Source organism: Squalius cephalus (assembly GCF_949319135.1).
Source record: "Squalius cephalus genome assembly, chromosome: 7".
Taxonomy (NCBI): domain Eukaryota; kingdom Metazoa; phylum Chordata; class Actinopteri; order Cypriniformes; family Leuciscidae; genus Squalius; species Squalius cephalus.
The window spans coordinates 46,062,153-46,087,699 of NC_137128.1; the positions used below are offsets into that span (position 1 = coordinate 46,062,153).

The following is a 25,547-nucleotide window of genomic DNA, read 5'->3' on the forward strand; positions in this document are numbered from 1 at the left end:
GGCTCTGCTGGTTCTCACTGATCGGAGGTCAGAGGTCAGTCGCTCACACTGACCTCGCACTTGCTGCTCCAGGTTGAGAATAACGTTTACGGCCTGGTGAAGGATGAGCAGTTTGGTCTGAGGTTTCTCATTGCTCAGGTGCAGCTGGCACATGCGGCCCAGCTCTTTGAAGGCCTCGTTGATGTCGCGCACGCGCAAACGCTCACGGGCGTTATTGGCCACGCGCCGCTCTTTCTCCCGCTCCGCCTTGACCTCCACCGGCAAGTCCTCGTCATCCTCGTCTTCTTGACTTCATGGGTCAGAGGAACAAAGGGGTGAGAAGGGGTCACAGGTAAAACAATCAAGGCAGCGAGTCGTGTTTTCTCAGCGTTACCTTGCGTCAGTGTTTTACAAATGGACCAATCAGAAGCTGCTGGAAGTGGGAGTGAGTATGCAAGTGTAATGTTTAACTGCCGGTCAAAAGCTTAGAGTAATTATGATTTTTACATGTTTTTGAAAGGCTCTATGCTCACCAAGGCTGCTTTTATTTGATCAAAAACACAGTAAAACATTTTTTTTTTTACATTTTATATGTGAATTTATAGTAAAGTGTAATTTATTCCTCGTCGTCTTTACTTCATGGGTCAGAGGAACAAAGGGAAGGTAAAACAAATCGCCTATTACCTTGCGTCAGTGTTTTAAAAATGGACCAATCAGAGGCTGCTGGAAGTGGGAGTGGCAAGTAAATCGAGTATTATTCAGAATAAACTACTGAATAATGATGACTTTTACATGTTTTTGAAAGGCTCTTCTGCTCATCAAGGCTGCTTTTATTGGATAATAAAAATACAGTAAAAATTGTGAAATATTATTGTAATGTAAATCAGCTGTTTTCTATGTGAATATACAGTAAAGTGTAATTTATTCCTGTGATCAAAGCTGAATTTTCAGCATCATTACTCCAGTCTTCAGTGTCACATGATCCTTCAGAAATCACTCTAATATGAGGATTTGATGATCGAGAAACATTTATGATTATTATCAGTGTTGAAAACTGCTTCATGTTTTTGGGGAGATCGTGATAAACTACTATTCAAAAGTTTGGGGAACAAAAGATTAAAAAAGAAAGAAAATAAATGAATGCTTTTATTCAGCAAGGACACATTCAATTGATAAAAAAAAAAAAAAAAAAGATTGTTCTTTTGACATTTCTATTCATCAAAGAATCCTGAATCACAGTTTCCACAAAAATATGAAGCAGTTTTCAACACTGATAATAATCATAAATGTTTCTTGATCATCAAATCCTCATATTAGAGTGATTTGTGAAGGATCATGTGACACTGAAGACTGGAGTAATGATGCTGAAAATTCAGCTTTGATCACAGGATATAAATTACACTTTAAAATATATTCACATAGAAAACGGATGATTTACATTGCAATAATATTTCACAATTTTACAGTATTTTTGATCAGAAAAATGCAGCCTCGGTGAGCAGAAGAGACTCTTCGAAAAACATGTAAAAATCATAATTATTCCAAATATTTGACAGGTAGTGTGTATTTATATTCCCTTGTGTTTAACTGGAGGTGCACAGATACCTCGATCTCGTACAGCTTTTCCCGTCTTTCTTCTCGTCATCTGATCGATCTCCAATAGACAGGTTCTCGTCATCTTCCCGATCTTCCCGCTTTATATCCGAGTTGGAGGAGTGAGAGGAGCGAGGCAGAGAAAGACCTGACACACACACACACACAAGAAGGGATTAGCAACAGAAAAGCACACTGTGACAGCAGCACTGTGAAAACATCCTGTAAAGGGGATGAGTTTAAGTTCTTGGATGGTAAATTTAGACTCACTGTGATTAGTATGGAAGTAAAATAATGACATGTTTTTGAAAGAAAAAACACTAATTGAAAAAAAATAGGCATTGCATTAACCGTGCGTGCATTTTAATGCATTGTATTTTTAGGGCTTGCATTTGTATGGGCTGAAATTCAACATGGTTGAATATCTAAGCTGTGAATATTTCAATTCAAAACATTTCAATGCAATGCATATTTTTTTCAATTAGTGCAGTTCAACACGTTTTTTTGTTTCAAAAACATTTATCATTATTTTACTTCCATAAATAAGACAAAAATTAAGAGTTACTGTGTTGCTTTCAAAACATGAGTTGCTCTGAGATTAGGACGAGACTTCAAGTCTATCTTTCTTTTTGTAAACCTTGTGTTTTTGCCACATTGTTTCACATTTACATTAGTGATGCACCAAAATAACTTTTATACTGAAAACAAAATTAAACTTTATTTAACGATCAATTAGTTAATCCAATTTAATAATAAAAACACTGAGTTGTATACACATTTTAAAATGGCCTTACATGCAATTTAAATCAATGATATAATTATGTTTCTATTAGAATTCATTGTTAAATAACAGCATTGTTTTCATATAAAATAAACAAAGACATCACAACAGGTTAAGTAAAAATATAATGATTAGGTAATATAGTGCATATATTTTTTAAATGCTCCTCTCTAGGGTTATAATCCTCTAGTAGACTAACTGGTTTATGGTAATTGAATGGCTTTTTGGAGTAAATGTGAAACCATTGCTGAAATTTCAATGCATCACTAATTTACATTTATGTATTTGGCAGCAACTTTTATCCAAAGTAACTTGCGTTACATGCAAGGTTTGCATTTAATTTTTTATCGGTTCATGCATTCGCTGGGGATCGAACCCATGAACTTTGCATTGTGAACACTATTTTTGAGCCACAGGAAAGCTTTATAAAATGCATCTGAAAAGCATGAATGCTACAAAAAAATCTTGCTGCATGCCTGTCCATTAAAATGCACAAAGCACATGATTTATGAATATAAATCAATCCAATGTAACAAACTGAGCACTTTGATTCAAAGAGATGCACTGACTGGTAAAGACGTCGGACTGAGAAGTGGGCGGAGCCTGATGGTGTCCTTGCAGTGGTAAACCTGCCGCGTCATCACTGAGACTTTGCATCTAGAGAAAAGAGCAGGAGATGGGTTCATACACACTCAATAGTGAGCATATGCCATATCACTATACCAGGACATGAACTTCATCTGAGAGTCTGCATTTCAATATTTCATTTTAGAAGATTATCGTCAGATGCACACAGAAACTTTTCACTACAACCTGTCAAAATAAAAGTCTGGTTTAACTTGGTTTAAGAAATATCTAACTATTGTACAGCAGTATGCACTTCTCAAAGTAATTATGACAATAGTTTATTAAAACATTATTTAAGGAATATCAGACCATTTTTCATTCATTTGAACAGTAGTCCTGTTGTGTAGTGGATTGCTTGCCAAAAAACAAGATTATTTAAATTGTTAAAGTTATGCATTATTTTGATTACCAGTTTTTAATAATAAATTCATATTAAATCATATAAAACACAGAAAAATTAAAACATTTCATAGGGTACTATTGTTTGTAAAAAAAATATATATATATATATTAAATTCTTAAAGCTTTATGAATTCAATTAATCAAACAGTCTTTGCTGAATCTTAAAAATTAACGGAATCCAGTTGGGGGTGAACGGATTACATAGAGCCCTAATAATGTTTTTTCTGTTCAACATTTAATAAATTGTTGTTAAATTATAGAAGTTTCATGATTTCAATTAATTACACATGATTTTTGATTTGTAAAATTTATTTTAACCATTAAAATGGAATCTTAATGAAAGAGAATTTGGGGGGGAAATAAAATGGCACAGATCTCGCTAAGGTTTGAACCAGAGCCGGGGTAATAGGTGAACTCTCACCAGGCCCGGCAGACGGCTGACGAGCCCGAAGGCCTGACTGAGGGAGCCCAGGGCCGCGGCACCAGCCGGGAGTCCAGAGACGGCTGCGCTCAGTAAACTGTGCATGTCTGAGCCGACAGCATGGTTCCTCAACACATGAAGCGCTTCACCCAGACGGTCATCCATCTTACTCTGCAAAGAAGACAAATTACTCATAGCACCACAGAGGCAAAGTTTATCAAATGCACAGGACAGTATGCAACTGTGATTGTCAATGAAAATGTTATTTATTTATATACAGGCACAGATATACACATACATGCATACACAGATACACACATGCATGAAAAAATATACATATGCATGCATACACTGATACACACACATGCATACACAGATACACACATGCATGCATACAAAAATATACATATGCATGCATACACAGATATACACAAGCATGCATACACAGATACACACATGCATACACTGATACGCACAAGCGTGCATACACTGATACACACCGGCAGGCATACACAGATACACACATGCATGCATACACAGATATACACATGCGTGCATACACTGATATACACAAGCATGCATACACTGATACACACATGCATACACAGATATACACATGCGTGCATACACTGATATACACAAGCGTGCATACACTGATAAACACGCATGCATACACAGATACACACATGCATACACAGATATGCACAAGCGTGCATACACTGATACGCACACGCGCGCATACACTGATACGCACTGGCATGCATACACAGATATACACGTGTGCATACACTGATATACACATGCGTGCATACACTGATACACACGCATGCATACACTATACACACAGGCTTGCATACACAGATATACACAAGCATGCATACACTGATACATACGCTTGCATACACTGATACACACATGCATGCATACACAGATATACACATGCGTGCATACACAGATATACATGAGCATGCATACACTGATACATACGCTTGCATACACAGATACACACATGCGTGCATACACAGATATACACATGCGTGCATACATAGATATACACGAGCATGCATACACAGATACACACGCATACATACACAGATACACACATGCATACACTGATAAGCACAAGCGTGCATACACTGATACACACCGGCATGCATACACAGATACACACATGCGTGCATACACAGATATACACAAGCATGCATACGCTGATACACACGCATGCATACACAGATATACACATGCGTGCATACACTGATATACACAAGCATGCATACGCTGATACACACGCATGCATACACAGATATACACATGCATGCATACTAGGGCTGAACGATATTCTGTTTTAACATCGACATCGCGATGTGCGAATGAGCGATAGTCACATCGCCGGAACATGCGATGTGAAGGGTAACGTTAGTAGTACCCATAAGAGAACGGTAGCAAACAGTAAACACGAGTTTGTTGTATGGCTTTTTGCTGGGGTGACATACGCGTTCTGCGTGCCTGCACAGTGATTGGTTCGCTGTGCCGCAGCTCACCGCGCTCACAGCCAACATTCAAAAATGCGCGACGAAGAGGATCCGCCGCAAAAAAAAGTCAAAATCAGCTATTTGGGACTAGCCTATTTCGTCTACAAAAAGGAGGATGTTGACCAAAAAGAGGTAGGCTACTTTGCTGGAGTGTTATAAAGTTGTGGATGGTTGTCTTTTTTAAACATTCGTTTATTTTTCGTGTTCGCATTTATGAGGAAAAAACAATGTTACGTGATATTACGGACGCGACCGTTATGAAAGCGACACTAAAAGACTGCTTTAAAACTTTCACAGAGACCTCAAACAGAAAGCACAAAGCCTTTCTTTAAAACGAATTTCGTTTTGTATTAATTGTATCTTAATTTTAATCAGTATTTCATTATCCAATTTCCTGGATTTAATAATGATTAATAATAATTAAATATAGCAGCCAGCGCCTGAACCCGAGATTAAGCTATGATCCATGAACCGAAACTCAGCGTAAAAGGTAGCCTACTCGCCTCACACACCTAAAAAAAAAAAAAAAAGAAAGAAAGAAATATATCTATTATCTACAGAAATCTCTACTTTTAAACAGAACAATTAAAAAAAATATAGCTATACTTAATCTGTATGAAAAGTGCATTTCTCCCGATCACTGCTGCGAAGATCGCGAGTCAGTATTGTCAACTTCATCTTTACAGAAAACACTTGTTTATTAATAAACAATTAAAATGTCTCATTGTAATATTTTACATATTATTAATCATTACTTTTGCTGGGTCTAGGTGCCGTTTACATGAACACGTCACTGAATCAGCACAGAAAACATAATTTTTCAGGTCCTAGAACCCGAAGAACGTTAGGTCCTGCGTAGAACGTTCACCGAATTCTGAGAGAAATATGTTTCTGGAATAAAATATTAAGTGGCCTTTTTGTTACTTGTAATGAAGCTTGCTTATTAGTGAAATTATTAATAACATGGAATGGTAATTATTGACTTTAGCCTGGATTGATGGCTCGCAATATCGCGATATATATAGTTGGGAAAAAAATATCGCAATGTAATTTTTTTCCCAATATCGTGCAGCCCTAATGCATACACAGATATACACATGCGTGCATACACTGATATACACATGCGTGCATACACTGATACACACTCATGCATACACAGAAACACACATTCATGCATACACAGAAACACACACTCATGCATACACAGATACACACAGTCATGCATACACATACAAATGCATATATCCTGTGCAACACAGCAAAATCTCTAGTTTAAAATTAAGTTGTGTGCTCACAAGGACTACAAAGTAATATATTTAAAGCAATGCAACGGTTTTGATAATTGGTGACAGTTGAACATACCGGTGCCTGCAGTCCTGTCTCAAATCCAGGCGATGGAGCAGGCTGAGAAGAACCTTTGGGCCACTGAGATGCAGAGGCTAAAGACACAAACACAGAAGTCAATAAAGCCCAGTGCTGACAGCGTCGCACAGCAGATGGCACCACAGAGCCATTTACACAGGGAAAAAGCTTCAGGAAACCCACCAGCAACATTTGAAGGAGAGCCCACGGGGGTGGAGGGGGTCGAGGAGAAGCTGTTGCCGTTATTGTCAGAGGGATATATCTAAAAACAACAAGAGACAATATTAATTAAAGGGTTGAGCTGTAAGAGATCTGTGATTTTTGTGCTTATCACAGTGTTATTTTTAAACCATCACCCAAATATCACATAACAATGTAATTCCAGAAACATTTTTAAACCACTAGATTATAGGTGTGTAACGATTCCCTCATGTCACGATTCGATACTGAACTCACGATACGATATTATTACGATACTCCAAGACATATGATAAAAGGTTAACAAAAAATGTACTGTTGATTAAAATGCTAAATTTGACGTTACATTGTGTGTGTAAATGAATAGACTCGGACTTGGTGCTGAAACCCAATGCAGGACAATAGAGACACCAGAATAACAATATTCATGATCTGAAGATGAAAATACTGAATTATTTTAGATGAATATGTTTGCACTCTTTCACTGACTAGTGAAAAACCACTTTTTACTGGTAACATCAGACATCTGGCATTATCAGGACACACACATATTCCCCATTGCATTATTATACATTATATTCAACATTATATATAGCAGTTTAATGTAGTACTGACACTAAAACTTTAATTTTCATTTTGGGTGAGTTATACACAATACATATTCATGCATTTTTGCATTGCGATATATTGTTACACCCCTACTAGTTTATCATCACATTAAACTGTAAATGACGCCAAACTCACCGAAGCAAGAGCTTTTCCGATCTCGGCGCCCGAGCTCCCTGCATTCCCACCTCTGTTTACTGTATTGACAGAGATAGAGAGAGAGATAGATAGATAGATAGAGAGAGAGAGAGAGAGATAGAGAGAGAGAGAGATAGAGAGAGAGAGAGATAGATAGATAGAGAGACAGATAGATAGATAGAGATAGATAGATAGATAGAGAGAGAGATAGATAGAGATAGATAGATAGATAGATAGATAGATAGAGAGACAGATATATAGATAGATAGATAGATAGAGATAGATAGATAGATAGATAGATAGATAGATAGATAGATAGATAGATAGATAGATAGATAGATAGATAGATAGATAGATAGATAGAGAGATAGAGAGATTTATTTAATGCCATGTCAGCATCTAAGGCTATTTCATGGCAAAAAATGTAATTACAAAAATACAAATATCATATAAATACAATAAAACCAAGCAAAGAAACACAACAAGTCATATTATACCATTTGTTTTGCATTGACAGAGAATGGAGCTCATGTTTACAGGTCACCGCAGTAAAGCTCTGGTTGTGCTCGAGTCTTACCCATGATGCTGTCGCTCCCGTTTATGGGCGGCGTGTGGTTGGGAACGCCGTATCCAGCAGAAGTGGAGTGAAAGCTGGAGGGAATATTGACCTCGCTCCCGTGGAGAGGGTAGTTCTGCGGCGACAGGGGCAAAGGCTGGCGCTTCTGCACACCAAACACACACACACGAAATTATTATTCATTAGCATGTGGCAAATGTGTCACGTTATCTAACACCGTGTCCTAACCAGACGAGATGCGATAAGATTCCAGCGACAAATAATGTGTCTGTCCACACTAGACGCGACTGCGACGCGTAAAAATCAATCAAAACCCACAGCCAATCAGAACAGCGTGTGGGCGGAGTCTCGCGGCACCAGAGCGTAATCTTGACGGCACTCGCAAGAAAATGGATAAGTCGCTACATAATCAAATTCATAAATATTACAGCATTTAAACATTATAAAAAGTTACTAAAACAATCTTTGTCAAAGAATACACTTGTTTGTTCAGTTTGAACGTTCTTGTTTCCATTTGTTTAATTTCAAGATCTGAGGTGAATTATCCATTGTTGCTTTTACAGCTTCAAAGCTGGAGCACTAAATGATATTCAGAGTCACATGACACGCTTTAAACATTAAATAAAGCACATAAACAGTTCCTGAGATTATCATCGCCACACTTTGTGTTTGTTGTTCCAGCGCGACGTCGCAGAAAAATAGAAACCGTTTCTAAAATTGAATTAGGAGATTTTAACTCTCCTGCCAGGCTGTAGTTGAAAATAAGAACTTGTTCTTAAGTGACTTGCCTGGTTAAATAAAGGTTAACTAACTAACTAACTAACTAACTAACTAACGCAGACACGAAATTATTCATGAGCACGTGGCAAATTGTATCTATTTATCATCCGGATCTGGTGCTGCCAAAAAGCCATTCAGACATCAGAAACATTCGATTGCTTTTCCACATGCGGTAATTAACTGCATTTTTTCCCTGTGGTCTCTGACTCATCAGAAAGGAAAAAAAACATGGAAATAGGTCCTGATGACATCATCTCTAAGTCTCAGAAACTTTATCACAGATATAGAAACTTGCATTTAATGTGTATACAGTACATTGATACATTTAATAAATAAACTACACTTTATGGTTCCAGAATGCTCCTATTTAACTCGATATATTATATGAACGACACAATTTTGTCAATATATATTTTTACGAAGTTCCCAAAAGAATGTGGTGAATATTTAACAATTAACTGCATGTTTTCTGTGTCTCTGGATCGTTAGAAAGGGGGAAAAACATCTTTAGGATCTCATTTTTGACCGAATGATTAGAAGATCAGGTTTTAGAAACTTGATCACAGATCGAAACACACACAGAAATTTGCATTTAATTTAGAATCAGTTTATTTCATAATAAATTAACTTTCACTTTGTTACAGAATGTTCCATTTTACTCAATATTAGTTCTTCCAAATCAATTAATTGCATTTAACATAAAAGTTTGTTTATTTAATATATGTGTGTATAAATACATACACACACACACACACATATATGTATATATTTATTTATATACATATACATACACACATACATATACATATATATATATATATAAACAAACTTTTATGTTAAATGCCATTAATCGATTTGACAGCACTACTCAAAATATTATATAAACAATTAGGTAACACTTTACAATAAGGTTTCATTTAACATGATCTAACATTAATAAATGCTTTGAAAGTATCTTGCTCATGTTATTTAATGCGCTAACTAATGTTAACAAATTAAACCTCATTGTAAAGTGGTACCAACAATACATTAATTTAATAAACATTCAATTTAGTGAAGTTCTCAAAACAATTTGATGAACAAATGTTCCCTTTTTGAACCCTTTATTTAACCATACGACTTTGAGATTGTGATCATGTTTAATATTCCTCTTTCCTAATGAATAGTCACGTCACGTATTAATATAGTGCTTTATAAACTACAGATTGTGTCAGAGCAGCTTCACATTAATAAACAAGAAAATAACAGTATCAATGTTGCAAAGTTCTTCAATTTGATCTGTAATGCAGATTCAGCTCACATTTGATGTGTGAATAATGCAAAGTTCATTAGATATTAAGGCTGGGTAAAAAAAATACAGATTTCTCGATTTTAATCGATTCTCATTTTTATGAAACGATGTCGATTCTTAAATCCCAATAATCGATTAGTCATCCTGTTTTCAGTTGATGAATGAATGTAACATGTAGCGCGCATCCCATCCAATAAATCACAGTAATCTTTGTGCTTTGTTACTATTGATATGAAACAAAGTCTCAGATTTCAAATTACGTCCATTTTCTTACGAAATTCAAAAACATAATTGCCTGTGTCAATACCCAGCCCTATTAGATATGAAGCAAACTCAATGAACTACAGAAGATAAGAGTCATTATTCAGTTCAAGCACATTAGAAATAGTCAGATGTAAAACTTCGAGGCTCACCTGTGGGTTTATGGAGGAGAACGGGGCCGGCTGAGCGATGTGCGGCGAGTTACTCATGACAGGAGGATAACCGGACTGACCCCAGTGCTCCGGGAGTCCATCTGAGAAAACAAGACCCTTTCATCAGCGCGCGTTATTCATGGAGAAACGTGGAACACAAATGAAACCGTCTGGAAGAGTAACTGGAAAATTCTGCCCTTATATAATCATCAAATACATGGACGTGAAGTGCTGAGTGTGTACATTATACTGTGAGATATAAAACTAGAATAGATAAGAAATATTAGAACATTTTTTTTTTAGAATTAGAATTATTAGAATTAGAATAAAAATTAGAATTATTTTTTTAATAATCACTGCCTGAGATTTTACATCTACCTTAATATTTATGCATTTAAATAGTCTAACATGAATTGAGAAACAATCTGAGCCAAATATGAACAATTGGAAAAGCCTACTGTAAATCAATTTATTTAAATACATTTATTGAATTAAATGTGAATTATTAATCAGGTGTATTGTTGTCCATTACATTTAGATAAGATAATAAATATGATGTTTATTTAAAAATGCATGTAGCAATCAAGCGATAAATAAGTTTTAAAAATAAACTAAATATAATATAAATATAAAAACTTATTAAAAAAAAGGCAACAAAAAAAAAAAGTTAAAAAAAATTCAACAATCAATTGGATGATCTGGGTTTTGTTGGGAAAATTAAAAAAATAATAATAAACAAATAAATAAAAAAAGAATATTAAGATCGCAAAATAAATAAATAAATAAATTTTAAAAAATCAGCAAAAAATATATAATATAGCAATCAAGCGATAAATAAGTAAAAAAATTTAATTTTATAAGAAAATATAAATATAAAAACTTATAAAAAAAAAGGGCAAAAAAAAGTTTAAAAATATTCAACAATCAATTGGATGATCTGGGTTTTGTTGGGAAAATTACAAAAAATTGTTAAATAAATAAAAAAAGAATATTAAGATCAGCAAAAAACCACTGTCTTCGCTCACCTTTAGTTTAGGGTCCAGTTCTCACTATTATCCACGACTTTTGCCTCAATAAACTCCTAATTACGGCTTATACATAGTTAGTAAGCTATTTGTTAAGTTTAGGTATTGGGTTTGATTAGAGTTAAATATGTTCATGCAGAATAAGGCATTAATATGTGCTTTACAAGTACTAATGAACAGCCAATATCCTAGTAATTTGCACGCTAATAAACAACTAGTTAATAGTGAGAATTGGACCCTAAACTAAAGTGTGGCTCGATCTCCTGTGTGTTCGCATACCTTGCATGTTAAAAAAGCCTGGATAAAGGTTTCCCGCTTTCGATCCGGGGTATCCGGCGCCGTCCTGGTTGTAGTCGTCGCCGGTGGAGCCTGGATAGGCCTGCCAAGCAGAAGAAGGGAAAGCTGGGATTTAGGTCACGGGATGCGATGTGGAATCGTCCAGAAGATGTGGTTCTGCTTTAGGCCACAGTATGTGTGCATGTGCAATAAATTAGGAAACATTCATCGGAGATCAGAGAACGAATCCTGACTCCAGGGAAAGCACAAAATGACCAAACCGACTACAACAACACGTCAATGGACAAGAGTTACCGTAAGTATGACACTACTATATAATTTATACATTTATTACATATACATATATATTCTTTTTTTTCTTCTCCAAGTTATAAATGTTTATATATTTACATTTGCTACTTATTTCAGGCACGATTAAGGATGAGTAGGGCCCTATTTTATGCCTTGATTCCTGAATCGAGGCATAAAAACGGAATTTATTGTATAACTTTAATAAATTTTACCAATCTTGTATGAATAAATCAAAAGCAGGACAGTACACTTAAATTAAAATCGCACTATAGACTAGCGTCTGTGAAGTTTATTTAATTTCGTATGATTAAAAGCTAAATTAACAATGTTTTATGCCTTCATTTTATTGGCAGAAAAATTTAAATACACAACAAAAAATCATTTTATAGAATTGATTCTTTAATCAATGATTATTAAAATGTTATTAATCCATTAAAATGGAATCCAGAAAACTTAAAACAAAAAAACACAATTTTGTAAAAAAAAAAAAAAGGAATTGAGAAAAAAAAAAGTATTTCACAGGGTCCTAAACATGCAATTTAAAAAGTGTAATAAATTATTGTTAAATTGTATAAGTTTCATGATTTCAATTAATTAGATATGCTTTTTGATCACTAAAATTTACTTTAAACATTAAAATGGGAGTCTGTGAAGTTTATTTAATTTCGTATGATTAAAAGCTAAATAAACTTAATGTTTTATCCCTTCATTTGATTGCCAGAAAAATTTAAATAAATACACAACACAAAAAACATTTTATAGAATTGATTCTTAAATCATTGATTATTAAAACGTTATTAAACCATTAAAATGGAATCCAGAAAACGTAAAAAAAAAAAAAAAAAGGAATTTTGTTTTTAAAAAAAGGGAATTTGAAAAAAAAAAAAACCATGTCCTAAAGGGTCCTAAACATGTAATTTATTTAATAAATGTAATAAATTGTTGTTAAATTGTACAAGTTTCATGATTTCAATTAATTAGATCTGCTTTTTGATCACAAAAAATTACTTTAACCATTAAAATGTGAGTCCAAAAAAAATAAAAAGGGGGGAAAAAAACATGGAAACGGAAAACGGAAAAAACTAAATATAGGGGAAAAAAAACTGATTTCATAGATGAGTCACAATGAGAGATTAAACTAGCATTTTGTTGCGCTCCATGTTCAACGCTTTAATTAATAATAATAATAATAATAATAATAATAATAATATTCAAGTGTCTGATGTGAAAAGCGTTTGATTAAACCGATATATCTAGTAATCCCTAGTTGGCATTAACAAAGGCATCATGTAAAAAACGCTGTATACATTTTGTTTTTCACCGATACTATACAAATGACAAAGCACGCCTGTCTAGACATCAAAGGGTGCTAATATCATGAACATGTGACCGAATTACGAGCCAATTAAACAACAAAGGGGTCAAACACAAGCAACGCTCCAGTGATCGGATGTCAGTGACAGTAAAAATCCAAAGAAAATAAATAAACGGCACAAAATAGAAGAGATGCCGAAGATGCATGCACACGAGAAAGAAAGAAAGAAAGAAAGAAAGAAAGAGAGAGAGAGAGAGAGAGAGAGAAAGAGATGCATTCCCAATTACAGAGCCATCTGCCCATTCCTGGAGGCCGGCCAACACCGCAGACAGCTGGAGACGCATGGAGAGAACGAGGAGGGAAAAATGAAAGGAAAGAGAAATAGATGAGGACAGGGAGAATAAAAATAGAGGGACTATTTGAGGGCCGTAGAGACAATAAGAGCAGTGTTAAAAACAGTAGAGCAGTAACCGGGGCATAAAACTGATGAGCTTACAGGAAAATATACCAGTGCAATTTCTTTGAGATGCTGCTCTAGTTTTATATATATATAATGTGAATCAGTTTTCAATTTTCTTTTAAAATGTTAGTTATTTTAGTAATGCTGATGTTTGTTATTTTCTATCAGTGATTGTCTTTCTTACTTTAGTGCATCAAGTACAGACCGTTTCAAAGCAGCTTTACAGAAGATGCATGTTTCAAATGATAAAATTAAGAAGTTTTACAGGGCCAATCAAGGACAACAATCATTTAATTATAAAATAAAATTATAAAATAAGTAGGGCTGTCAAACGATTAATCGCATCCAAAATAAAAGTTTGTTTTTACATAATATATGTGTGTGTACGGTGTATAATTATTTTCTATATATAAATACACACACATGCATGTATATATTTAAGAAATATTTGCGTGTATATATTTATATTATATATAAATATTTTATATATAAATAACACATTTTTCTTAAATATATACATGCATGTGTGTGTATTTATATATAGAAAATAATTATACACCATACACACATTTATTATGTAAACACAAACTTTTCTTTTGGATGCGATTAATAGCGATTAATCGTTTGACAGCCCTAAAAATAAGACATAATTCACTCATTTTACAGAAATACTGCATTAAATAATAATGTTTTAGTGCAGAAATGTTGGATGCTCTGACCTCGCACTTATTTGTGATTAGAATACAAAACTTATAATAACCGTGAGATATACACGTGAGATAAACCGTGATATCAGTACAATAAACATTCGAATTTTAATTTTTCCAAGAAAGTGTTTAATGTTTTATTTCTCATATCTTTTAGATAACTGGTATCAATCTCTGACAGGTTTTGTTAAAGTCCCCCTGTGGTGGAAATCAAGTTTTAATGTTGTCTATGTGGTGTTTTTAATGCGCTTTAAGACAAAGCATGTGTAAATTCATAAGTCGACTCCATTGCTGAGTATTTCCTCCTTAAAACTGCAGTGAACCAAAGACAGTCTCAAAAACACGCTTTGAAATCGCTGGTGTTTCTGACGTCACATGACTTTCTCAGAATTGTGAGATATAAACTAGCATACTTTATTTTTTATTCTGTGGCGGAAACAAGCTTCCATAGGAATCCTACTGATATGCCACTTGCATTAATCTGGAACAAGCGTACAATAGTAAAATTTGGGGTTACACTTTATTTTAAGGTGTTATTGTTACAGTGTAATTATATATTTAAGTACTGAGTAATATTAATTAACAACATGTACTTACTATAGGGTTAGGGTAGGATTTGGTTGAGGGTTAGTTGCATGTAATTATGCATTATTTACTAGTATTACTATGGTAAGTACATGTAACAAGGACACTGTAAAATAAAGTGTTACCAAATTTGCCTATTTGAGATTAATCAGCCGTGACCAAATGACAGATTAAAGGGAAATGAAATTGAAAATTGAGTCATAATTTTGTCATCTTTCTAAACAACTATGACTTTTTCCTTCCGTGGAAACATGAAACGAGAAATTCTGCAGAGCTTCCAAGTTGCTCTTGGCTCGACAGACCCAAACTATAATTCACTGAAAATGCAAATGTTGTGACGGCTCCTGATCACTGGGATGATTTTATTAAAGTAAATAGAGCGGCTGAGAAGCTCATACGATCATATGAGGGTGTGTGAATGACGACAACTTTGCTTTAAGTCTGAAATTCAGTGTACATTTGCAGTTTTTTAATACTTTGTGAGTAAATATTGTGTCAAATATTCATTTAATATCAGCTATTATGTGTACATCTTATATAATTACTATATTTTTCAGAAAATAAGTAGTACCTGACTATAAGTCGCACTGGGTCAAAGTTGCATTTTTGATAGAAACAAAAAAACATTACATTCAGAATTAACAAAAATATGTTAAAAAAATGGGGAAATAACACTATACAGTTAAACTTCTCATTTGGCTTGTTTTGTATTGTGAAAAGCGTTATACAAATAAATGTGAATTGAATAAAGTCACAGCATGTTTCAGACGATAACTAGGAGTGAAACAATATTTTGTTATACAAAAATGCAACTATGTATCATGGAAAGTTCATCTAAAATGAAAATGACTATGAAAAAATTCAAGTTTACAGAGTTTTAGTGTCAGTACTACATCAAACTACTATATAATGTTGAATATAATGTATAGTAATGCAATGGGGGAATATCTGTGGGTCCTTATAATGCCAGATGTCTGATGTTACCAGTAAAAAGTGGTTTTCATTATTTTAAATATATTTAGTCAGTGAAAGAGTGCAAAAATAATTCTGTGTTTTCATCTTCAGAATTATGAATATTGTTATTCTGGTGTGTCTATTGTCCTGCATTGGGTTTCAGCACCAAGTCCGAGTCTATTCATTCACACACACAATGCAAAACCAAATTTAGCATTTTAATCAACTATAAAATTTTTGTATCGCAATAATATCATATCGTGAGTCCATTATCGTGATCTGTTTCGAATCGTGAGGGAATCGTTACACGCCTGAAAAAAAAACATGACTAAGCTTTTGGAAAATACGGTAAATTGCATTTATCGCCTTACATTTTGCTCTGTACTGGAAACCAGGAAAACCGAACAGTTTTAAATGGGAAACAGAACATGCACCGCTGCCCACGTCAACTCTCCAAGCCCTCGGAGGAATTAGTGGATGAGCACTTTGTCCATGCAAGAGATTTGCAAAGGCAGGGTGTGAGGGAGGGGTTGTTGTGACTGCATGCACATGCAAGCATGAATGCACGACTGCATGCACAACAAACGCAACCATAAAGGGAAAGAGAACATCTGCACACTCCCGTGGAGAAACTATAGGCGGCTCGCAGTGTGCATGTAGTGTGTGTGATATGAGCACTACAGAAAGTGCATGTGTGTGTGTGTGTGTGCATGTGTGTTTTGGGTCAGATTGATGGCACGTGGCATGATAATCTGGGCTCAGACACTAATGAGGCCACGTCGACACTCACCGAAGAAATAGACGTCGGCAATCCGTGAGGAACCTTCCGGATCTTTTTGGGCAGCGGATCTGAAACGAAAACATTAGCAGATCACAAATGCATGCTAAAGACTGACTCAGGTGATCATGATTGATGAGCTGATGCAAAAGACGACACCTCATGCTTTTCAAAAACCACACATTTTCATGACTGACTCAGTGTCGTCAGTGCATGTGCCCACGAACCCATATCACAAAATATGCCACTTGAATATAATACGAGCCTGTAAGGCTGCAAGATAACAAAATAATATTTAGATTTTATTAAATAAATGATCTGCATGCATGTAAATCACACAGTGCCGCGCTTCATTCTGAAACCAGCTGCACATTTATATATTAAAAATGCATGGCCACTATATCGGTATCGGCCGATATATGTTTATTTTTAATGTTATCGTCCCGATAAAAAAATCTGTTAAATAATGTATTATTTCCTCCAGCTGAGACGCTTCAGATGCCACTGTTCAACATGATGGTTTTGAATTATTTGAAATATGATTGAAATCACTTTGAAAAGGAAAAACATGTGCAGCGCAAGTCTGTCATATCGGCTACATAACATTATAATGAGAACATCATAATTGTGTGCTTAAGATATGGTGAGACTTTTGTTTTGTAATCAGGCTCTCAAATATTAGATACAAATTTGGATTTAGATTTATCGGCCAATATATCGGTTATCGGCTGTCAAATATAAAGAATTATCGGTTCTCGGTCAACCATCAGTGCATCCCTAATATATATATATATTTATCGGCAACATGTCCGAATAAAAGCTCAAAGGGTTGCCGATTGAACACGAAGAAATTAAGATGTAATTGTAAAGATGTAAGATCATAATTTTACAGGAAAATAGATATTTGTATTACTTTTTTTGCTTTTATAATTATTTTTTATTTTATAGTACAATATTATTATTACAATATTTTTCTTATTTTGTTAAAAATAAAGGCTATATTTAATAATAGTAATCTAAATAAAATCATTATTATTAAAATAGCACTAATTTATAGTCAAATTGAATTGGTCAAAAACTGCCTATGAAAACTTAAAACGGAAATATTTTTTTTATTTTTACTTTATGGTTACTTGAAAAGGTTCATGTTAGTTTTCCCCCAAATCGTTCAGCTTTGAAAAGGTCTGGCTACGTGATGGTCATTATGCAAATATTGCTATCAACCAACCAATCACAAGCCAGCATATCTATCAAACCCAAAGCCATGAGGTTGAAATGCACCGATGGGTTTTTTGTTTTAAATGATGTTGATTAAAAAATACCCAGCCTTATTTGTATCTCATCTCACCAATGTTGGAGTCGGCCGGCCTCCGGCGGTGAGGACTGTAGAACTGAGAAGAGACTTTCATGCCTGGCGAGGAAAGCCCATCGGACCCTGGGATGTTGATATCCCCCGGCAAGAGCTGCGGCTACAAATAAATAACAGCTCTATGAGGATGAAACCCAAAATTGGTCGACAACTTCATAACAGCAGATTTTGTGTGTTCATTACCTGTGTAACAGGGTAGCCTCTTTCAGATTTCCCTGGAAAAAACACACAAAAAACACGGTTAAATTATATTACTAATGGCTAGGCCTAAATGATTTTTTGCTGTTGTTTATGTTTTTTTGTGCTGGCTGTATGAAACATCTAAGAAGATCTGGGAATGCATTGAGCACGTCAACATGAGAAAGCATTAGCAACCCATTTAACTTCAATAATGTGGCGCAAATCTGAGCGAAACCGGACACTTGACGAGAAAAGGCAGGACTCTCAGAATTAAATGATGAAAGCTAGTCAAGTCTGATTTAATGTTGCCATTAAATACGGTAGTGGAGCTGAATGACTAATAATTAACTAACATTACAACATATTAATGCATTAAAATTTCCGGTTCATTCACACAATTTACTGGAATTAATAAATAAATAAAAATATATAAACAAATTTAAATGAATTTTATATATATATATATATATATATATATATATATATATATATATATATATATATATTATATTATATATATATATATATATATATATATATATATATATATATATATATTATATTATATTATATATATATATATATATATATATATAAAAATAATTTTTTTAAATGAATTAGATTTATATTTACAATTTTTTTTTACTTTATCTATCTATCTATCTATCTATCTATCTATCTATCTATCTATCTATCTATCTATCTATCTATCTATCTATCTAAAATTAAGGCATTAAAACTTCCCCCTTTAGTTCATTCACACTTCAAATTGTAATATAATTAAATGTATTAATAAAATCACACACACGCATGTATTTTTGTATGCATGTATGTGTGTGTATATGTATATATATATACATACAGACAAATTTAATACATATAATTCGACACACACATATATATAAAAAATTAAAATGAATGTAATTATATTTACATTTATTTACATTTACATTACAAATATGTTATAAAAATTGTGTGTGTATATATATATACACACACACACACACTTTTCTCTCTAAAAAAGTGATGAGGCTGTGGTACTAGTAAACTAACATTACAACATATGAACACATGAGATCTGAAAGGTTGTGTTGGTGCCTGTGATTTATTCATGACTGATAGTGTTGGTCTGAGAGTTGGCGGCTCCATCTGTCCGCGTGTGCCCTCGCCGGGCCGAGGTGCGCCGGTTATGGGCTTAGCACTGGGCACAAACAACAAATTGTCCCATTATAAATGCCTAAGTGGTAATTAGTTAAAAAGCAACCCCCACCCGGCTTTAAAGCCCAGAGAGGCGCGTGGATTAAACCCCCTGTAGGACAATCCCTGCGTGACCTAAACCTGCTCAGGACAGCGGGCGCTCGAGCGCTTCGGCTGCACAGGCTGATCTGCTGGGAAATGAGGTCGATCTGATGTATAGCTTGTCACAAACGCACACAAAAGCCCTGTTCGCACGGGATTAGCATTACCTGGTGACCTCTAGTCATTAGTAATAATTGCGGAGGTCGTCTGTGATCTTAATCCCGTGCGAATCGGCATCTCTGTGATTTATAAAGTAAAACCCTGCAAATGACCTTCCATATTTCGCCGAACACGAGGTCCTGTAATAACATTATTCCCGTGCGAATCGGCATCTCTGTGATTTGACAGGGTCGTATATAATTTTTTTATGGTTTTCGTGAAGAATAAAGGCTCCGTTCGAGTGTTTTGATGGTATTTTGGGTGCTGGGTAATATCGCTATACACCATACGATACAACTATACAATTTGCAGAAAGAGAAAGCTGAAAATCATCAGAAGCGCGAAAACAAAAGGAATGATTAGATGGAGATGGAGGACATGTGTATCAGCAGGTGGTGAGGAACATGATATATCATACAGCGAGACCTATCACGACAAGACATGTCCAAGCAACAGCCTATTGACATCAGGGACGGGACGGTATGAAAATTTCATTTCACGATAATAGTGAGCAAAATTATCGTGATGATCAATATTATCACGGTTTTGTTTAAACGAGATGAAAGTGTTCAAAAGTAACCGATGCTCACACTGATAAACATTTCAACAAGTTTTATATTTGAAAATCAACAAACAACAAATAAAACAAGCAGCTCTATGCACTTTTTTAAGCAAGATTATATTCTGTGGCATTTCCTTCCTTTAAAGGGATACTTCACCTCTTTATACTTCACCTCTGGAAAGATGAATGTGTATTTAAAATAGGTCATTTATGTAGTAGAAATGTGAAATTATTTTTGAACTTGGAGCTTTCTAGACTGAGAGAAAAGCCAGAAAATGTATTTTTGGCTCATGTGGATGAAAGACAACAACTCCCAGAATGCACTTGCTTCGCTGCACTAGGAGGCCACTCCCAAGCCACGCCTTCCGGTAAGAGCGCGCAGTTAAACAACAAGGCTAGGCTACTAGTGAGACTCCGTGACGAGTCTGCCCAGGATTTCGAGATCGCCCAAAATGTCCGGGATTCGGCTTTTGCGTTCTACAGTCGCCATTCCTCATGTTTACTGTGGCGAGCAGGACGAGGCTGACGGCCGCGGGAGAATGGCGCGAGGCCGGTGGCGTCATTACTGATGAGCGACGGAGGAGCGGGAATTTTCTTAGCAATGTTAAAAAGCACATCAACCGATCACTTGTTTAGCGTTCATGTGAACTTTACATTCAGATTCACTGATCGGAATGAATTCAGTTCGATTGAAACATAAGGTGTGCATGTAAACAATGAATGGCGACTGCAGAAAGCAAAAAGCCGAATCCCGGACATTTTGGACGATCTCACGGTCCGGGAAAAAGAGGATGGTCACCCCTATTACTCAGCTTTCTCCACAGAACAAGAGCCTGCTAGCTTAGCTTCCAAAGAAAGACGACTGACACTATGTGTACATTCTGTGAGTGAGATCCCCCTATGGGCGGGTTGAACACATGAGGGACAGCGCCTCCTACTGGTTGTCTTTAGCCACTGGCCAAAAAAATCCTCCGATGACGCAAAATAATGATTTTTGCGTCATCGGAGGATTTTTTCCAGACAAAAAGTACATAAATCTCTCGTCTCAGGGGGACATGAGGGTGGAAAGCATGTTAACTCGAAAACACTACGGGTTTTCTGCTGATACAAAGCTTAATGCTAAATCCTGAAGTATCCCTTTAAAATGGCCGTCGTCAATAACAACATAATGCATTATAACACAGCGCACACGTATCACAACGGACGCGCTCTCTCGTTTCATTCAAATACATTGTTGTGATCATGTAAGATTTAAAAAATGAATCTGCCTTCCTCCATTCCTTCTCGAATAAATAAACAACAACATTGTGCTGCGCCTGCGTCAGACTGTTGCTGGCTGGATTTACAGCGAGTTATGATCATTCAATTTTAACCGATAATAATAACCCTCAGTACATTTCATCGTGGTTTATAGTAAAACCGGTAATCGTCCCATCCCTAATTGACATCATATCCGGGAGATACGCCGGTAAACTCGAGTAAAATCACAGGCGTCGCTGATCCAGTGCGAATGCATTTCTAAATCACGCGAGGTCCGCAGATAATGCTAATCCAGTGGGAATAGGGATAAAGAGTCTCCAAAAACACCAAGGACAATCCATCATTGTAAGAATCTAAACTCCCTAAAATTATTGTGTGAGATTTTGCGGGTGATTGCTCTGATTTTAGTGTTGCGTTAACTTACCGTCGATATCCAGGTTGTACATGCCGTCGTGCTCCGGGTAGTGAGGCCCGTCTCCGTACAGCTAACACACACAAACACACAGTCATATACAACAGCCGCATTGAGAATACACATTTGAAAGTGGTTATGCCGTCAAATATCGATATGACTGAAAGTTGTGTACTATGTTACATTACATACTAACATTATAGATGGAAGACAGAGTTGATAAAACCACAAGAGTCTGCTAAGCTTATGAGCAAAATAGAGCAGGGACAGAACCGGACACATCATTCTCACACACACACACACACACACACACACACACACACACACGTGACGCCTCTAACATTCATGCAGCCTGACAGGTGAGAGATCAGCGCTCGACCGAACAGGTAAACACGAGGATCACCAGCAACGGGCCGCTTATCTCCCACACTGACCGACTGACCCACAAACACACACACTTACTGAGCTTACGATCTAAAGATACACACCAGTTTCCTTCCAACTAAATAGGAGTCGTCTTAAAGTGGACCGGATAACTAGTCCAGTCGGGATTGTTTGCTTTAGGGATTAAGATCTAATGTTACAAGCGAAGCATGAACAAACACCGTGTGAGTCAGTGTTGTGTGTTTGTGTTTGTGTGTGTGTGGGTGTGTGTGTGTGTGTGTGTGTGTGTTCGTACCCGTGCGCCGAACGAGGGGCCATTCGCTTCTCCTGAACCCCAAGTGCCTGAGCCACTTCTTTCATCTAAACCTGAAACACAAACAAACAATAATTGCTTTTACATCACGGCCAATAATCAATTTGACATTATAAATGTACACTGTTTTATCTACACTAATATAATAAAGTTTGGGGTCGGTAAGATTTTTGACTCTTCTGCGTATCAAGGCTGCATTTATTTGATCAAAAATACTGAATTTATGCATAGTGTCACATGATCCTTCAGAAATCACTCTAATATGATGATTTGATGCTCAAGAAACATTTATGATTATTATCAATTGAAAACGGTTTCATATTTTTGTGGAAACCGTGATGCTTTTTTTTTTTTTCAGGATTCTTTGATAAAAATACATTAAAAAAACAGCCTTTATTTGAAATTGAATCTTTAGTAACATAATAAGTGTCACTTTTGATCAATTTAATTGTGTCTATGCTGAATAAAAGTAATGATTTCTGTACAAAAATCTGACAAAACGTTTTATAGATACTGTATTTTTTTATGCAATTAATATTAAAACAATGCACAGTAAAAATGACAAATTGTCATTTAGCACTTTTGAAAACCTGTCACAGAAAATAATCAAAATGCAAAAAGAGAAAGATTATCATCAATCTTGGCTAATATATCCAACACTGACCATTGACCAATATATGCTACAATAAATAAATGCATAAATAAACTCAAATAAACAAATGCATAAACAGATAAATGTATAAATATACACATAAATGCATTAATAAATCAATGCATAAATGTATAAATAAACCTATAAACTAAATACATAAATGCATTAATAGATACATTTAATAAATAAATGCATTAAAAAATACATTTATAAATAAATGAACGCACAAATAAATGAGTAAATACATTAACTCAAATAAAGTCAAACATAAATGCATTAAATAAATGCATAAACAAATAAATGAATAGATAAATGTATTTAGATACATAAATGCATTAATAGATAAATGCATAAATAAACCTATAAAGTCATAACTAAATACATAATGCATTAGATACATTTAATAAATAAATGCATAAAAAAGCATTAAAAATAAATGTATAAATAAATGAATGCACAAATAAATGCATAAACTCAAATAAAGTTAAACATAAATGCATTAAATAAATGCGTAAATGCATAAATGTATAAAAGATAAATGCATAAATGAACCCTGCCACAGAAAAGAGTGTTCAGGTAGAAATGTGTGCAAAACATATATATTTTAAGTTAAGTTAATTAGTCAGTGGGTTGGCTGAATGGCTCGTGCACTAATAGATCTTAACGGGCCCTGTAGGCTGATTTGAGGTTTACTGGAAAACCCCATAAGACGAGTATCTTAAGCCTCTTTCACAAAGAGATTGCAGAAAGATGTTCCGGCAGCGTTCGTTCACACTGTCAGATCTCCCCCACGAGCGGTGCATTACCAGGTCAGGCGATGACCTGACTGAAGCTCGATGGGCGAAACTGTGTTTGTGTGCTGCATCTCTATATCTGCCCGCTTCTGTGAGATCTGACGCGTGAGGTGAGCCGTCGACCAAAACCTCAAAGGTTTTTAAAACCACAAATGTCACTGAAATATTTGCGCTGGAACTCGGAGAAAAGGCACACAAAGGCTGGAGAGACACCGAACGGAAGATTTTTAAAGATTGATGGTGCAGAAATTTCCCGAAACCGCCCCCCCGTCTGCGCCTTAACGCTCGCAAACATCTCTGGAGAGGAGAAGCTTAATTGTGTGCTGATTTGCATAATTGTGCATATTAATGAGGTCTCTGCTTATGAATATGCATTTTTGTTTTGTTGTCTAATTAAAAAGAGGGAAGGGGGGGGGGGTGATCACGACAGAGCCGGCGATGGAGCGGAACAGAAGTACGGCGGACGAGTGAATTACGACTTTAGAGACATTTCCACGATCCTCGGGTGTGGGGGGGTGGGGGGGTCATAGGCTTGTGTCAGCAAATTCAATAAAATGGCAAGGGACAACACAACAGCACACACAGTCGAGTACACACACCACTGACAGAGCAGAACCAGCAAAACAGGAAAGAATTATTCAAGCACTACCGTTGCTTTAGTGCAGACGAGCTGCTCCCACACAATGAGGACGGAAAGTTCATTACGATTTAACAATAACGCGACTTCCTGAAGCCGGTGGATCATCATCCTGAGGATCGCAGACGAGACAGCATCCGCAGAATGAGCTCACGGACAAAAAAGTATTGTTAAAAATACTAAACTTTGTAAATAGTATAACATACTAGAAATAATTGAAAGTATGAAAGATGGGAAATTAAGAGATCTGCTGAAGATTAAAATAATCGTGTTATAACTTTTTTTGTGTTACTGAAGATTAACTCTAAGTGAACGCTTGATGACGGTTAAGGTAATCAAAATGTAAAAATAGGAAGATTGTTATCAATACTGGCTAAATTATTATATTATATATATTATATATCCTACACTGAC

The 25,547-nt window shown here is 35.5% G+C and overlaps 1 protein-coding gene across 8 annotated transcripts in view; it reads right to left on the reverse strand.

Moving 5' to 3' along the window:
* tcf3a (transcription factor 3a) overlaps window positions 1-25,547 on the reverse strand; it is a 53,430-nt gene that overhangs the window by 11,529 nt on the left and 16,354 nt on the right. For 3 of the 8 annotated variants that reach the window (XM_079876917.1, XM_079876916.1, XM_079876918.1), the window contains exons 4-18: window positions 23,033-23,103; window positions 22,366-22,426; window positions 18,665-18,696; window positions 18,461-18,581; window positions 17,125-17,183; window positions 12,005-12,104; window positions 10,701-10,801; window positions 8,217-8,361; window positions 7,640-7,698; window positions 6,881-6,959; window positions 6,698-6,774; window positions 3,804-3,974; window positions 2,923-3,010; window positions 1,585-1,720; window positions 54-289 (exon numbers count right to left, since the gene is read on the reverse strand). In XM_079876917.1, the coding sequence (XP_079733043.1) occupies window positions 54-289; window positions 1,585-1,720; window positions 2,923-3,010; window positions 3,804-3,974; window positions 6,698-6,774; window positions 6,881-6,959; window positions 7,640-7,698; window positions 8,217-8,361; window positions 10,701-10,801; window positions 12,005-12,104; window positions 17,125-17,183; window positions 18,461-18,581; window positions 18,665-18,696; window positions 22,366-22,426; window positions 23,033-23,103 (1,536 nt within the window). Of the gene's footprint in view, window positions 1-53; window positions 290-573; window positions 978-1,379; window positions 1,721-2,922; window positions 3,011-3,803; window positions 3,975-6,697; window positions 6,775-6,880; window positions 6,960-7,639; window positions 7,699-8,216; window positions 8,362-10,700; window positions 10,802-12,004; window positions 12,105-17,124; window positions 17,184-18,460; window positions 18,582-18,664; window positions 18,697-22,365; window positions 22,427-23,032; window positions 23,104-25,547 lie in introns of those variants that run through there. The other 5 variants (XM_079876919.1, XM_079876920.1, XM_079876921.1 and 2 more) reach the window with 3 other exon arrangements.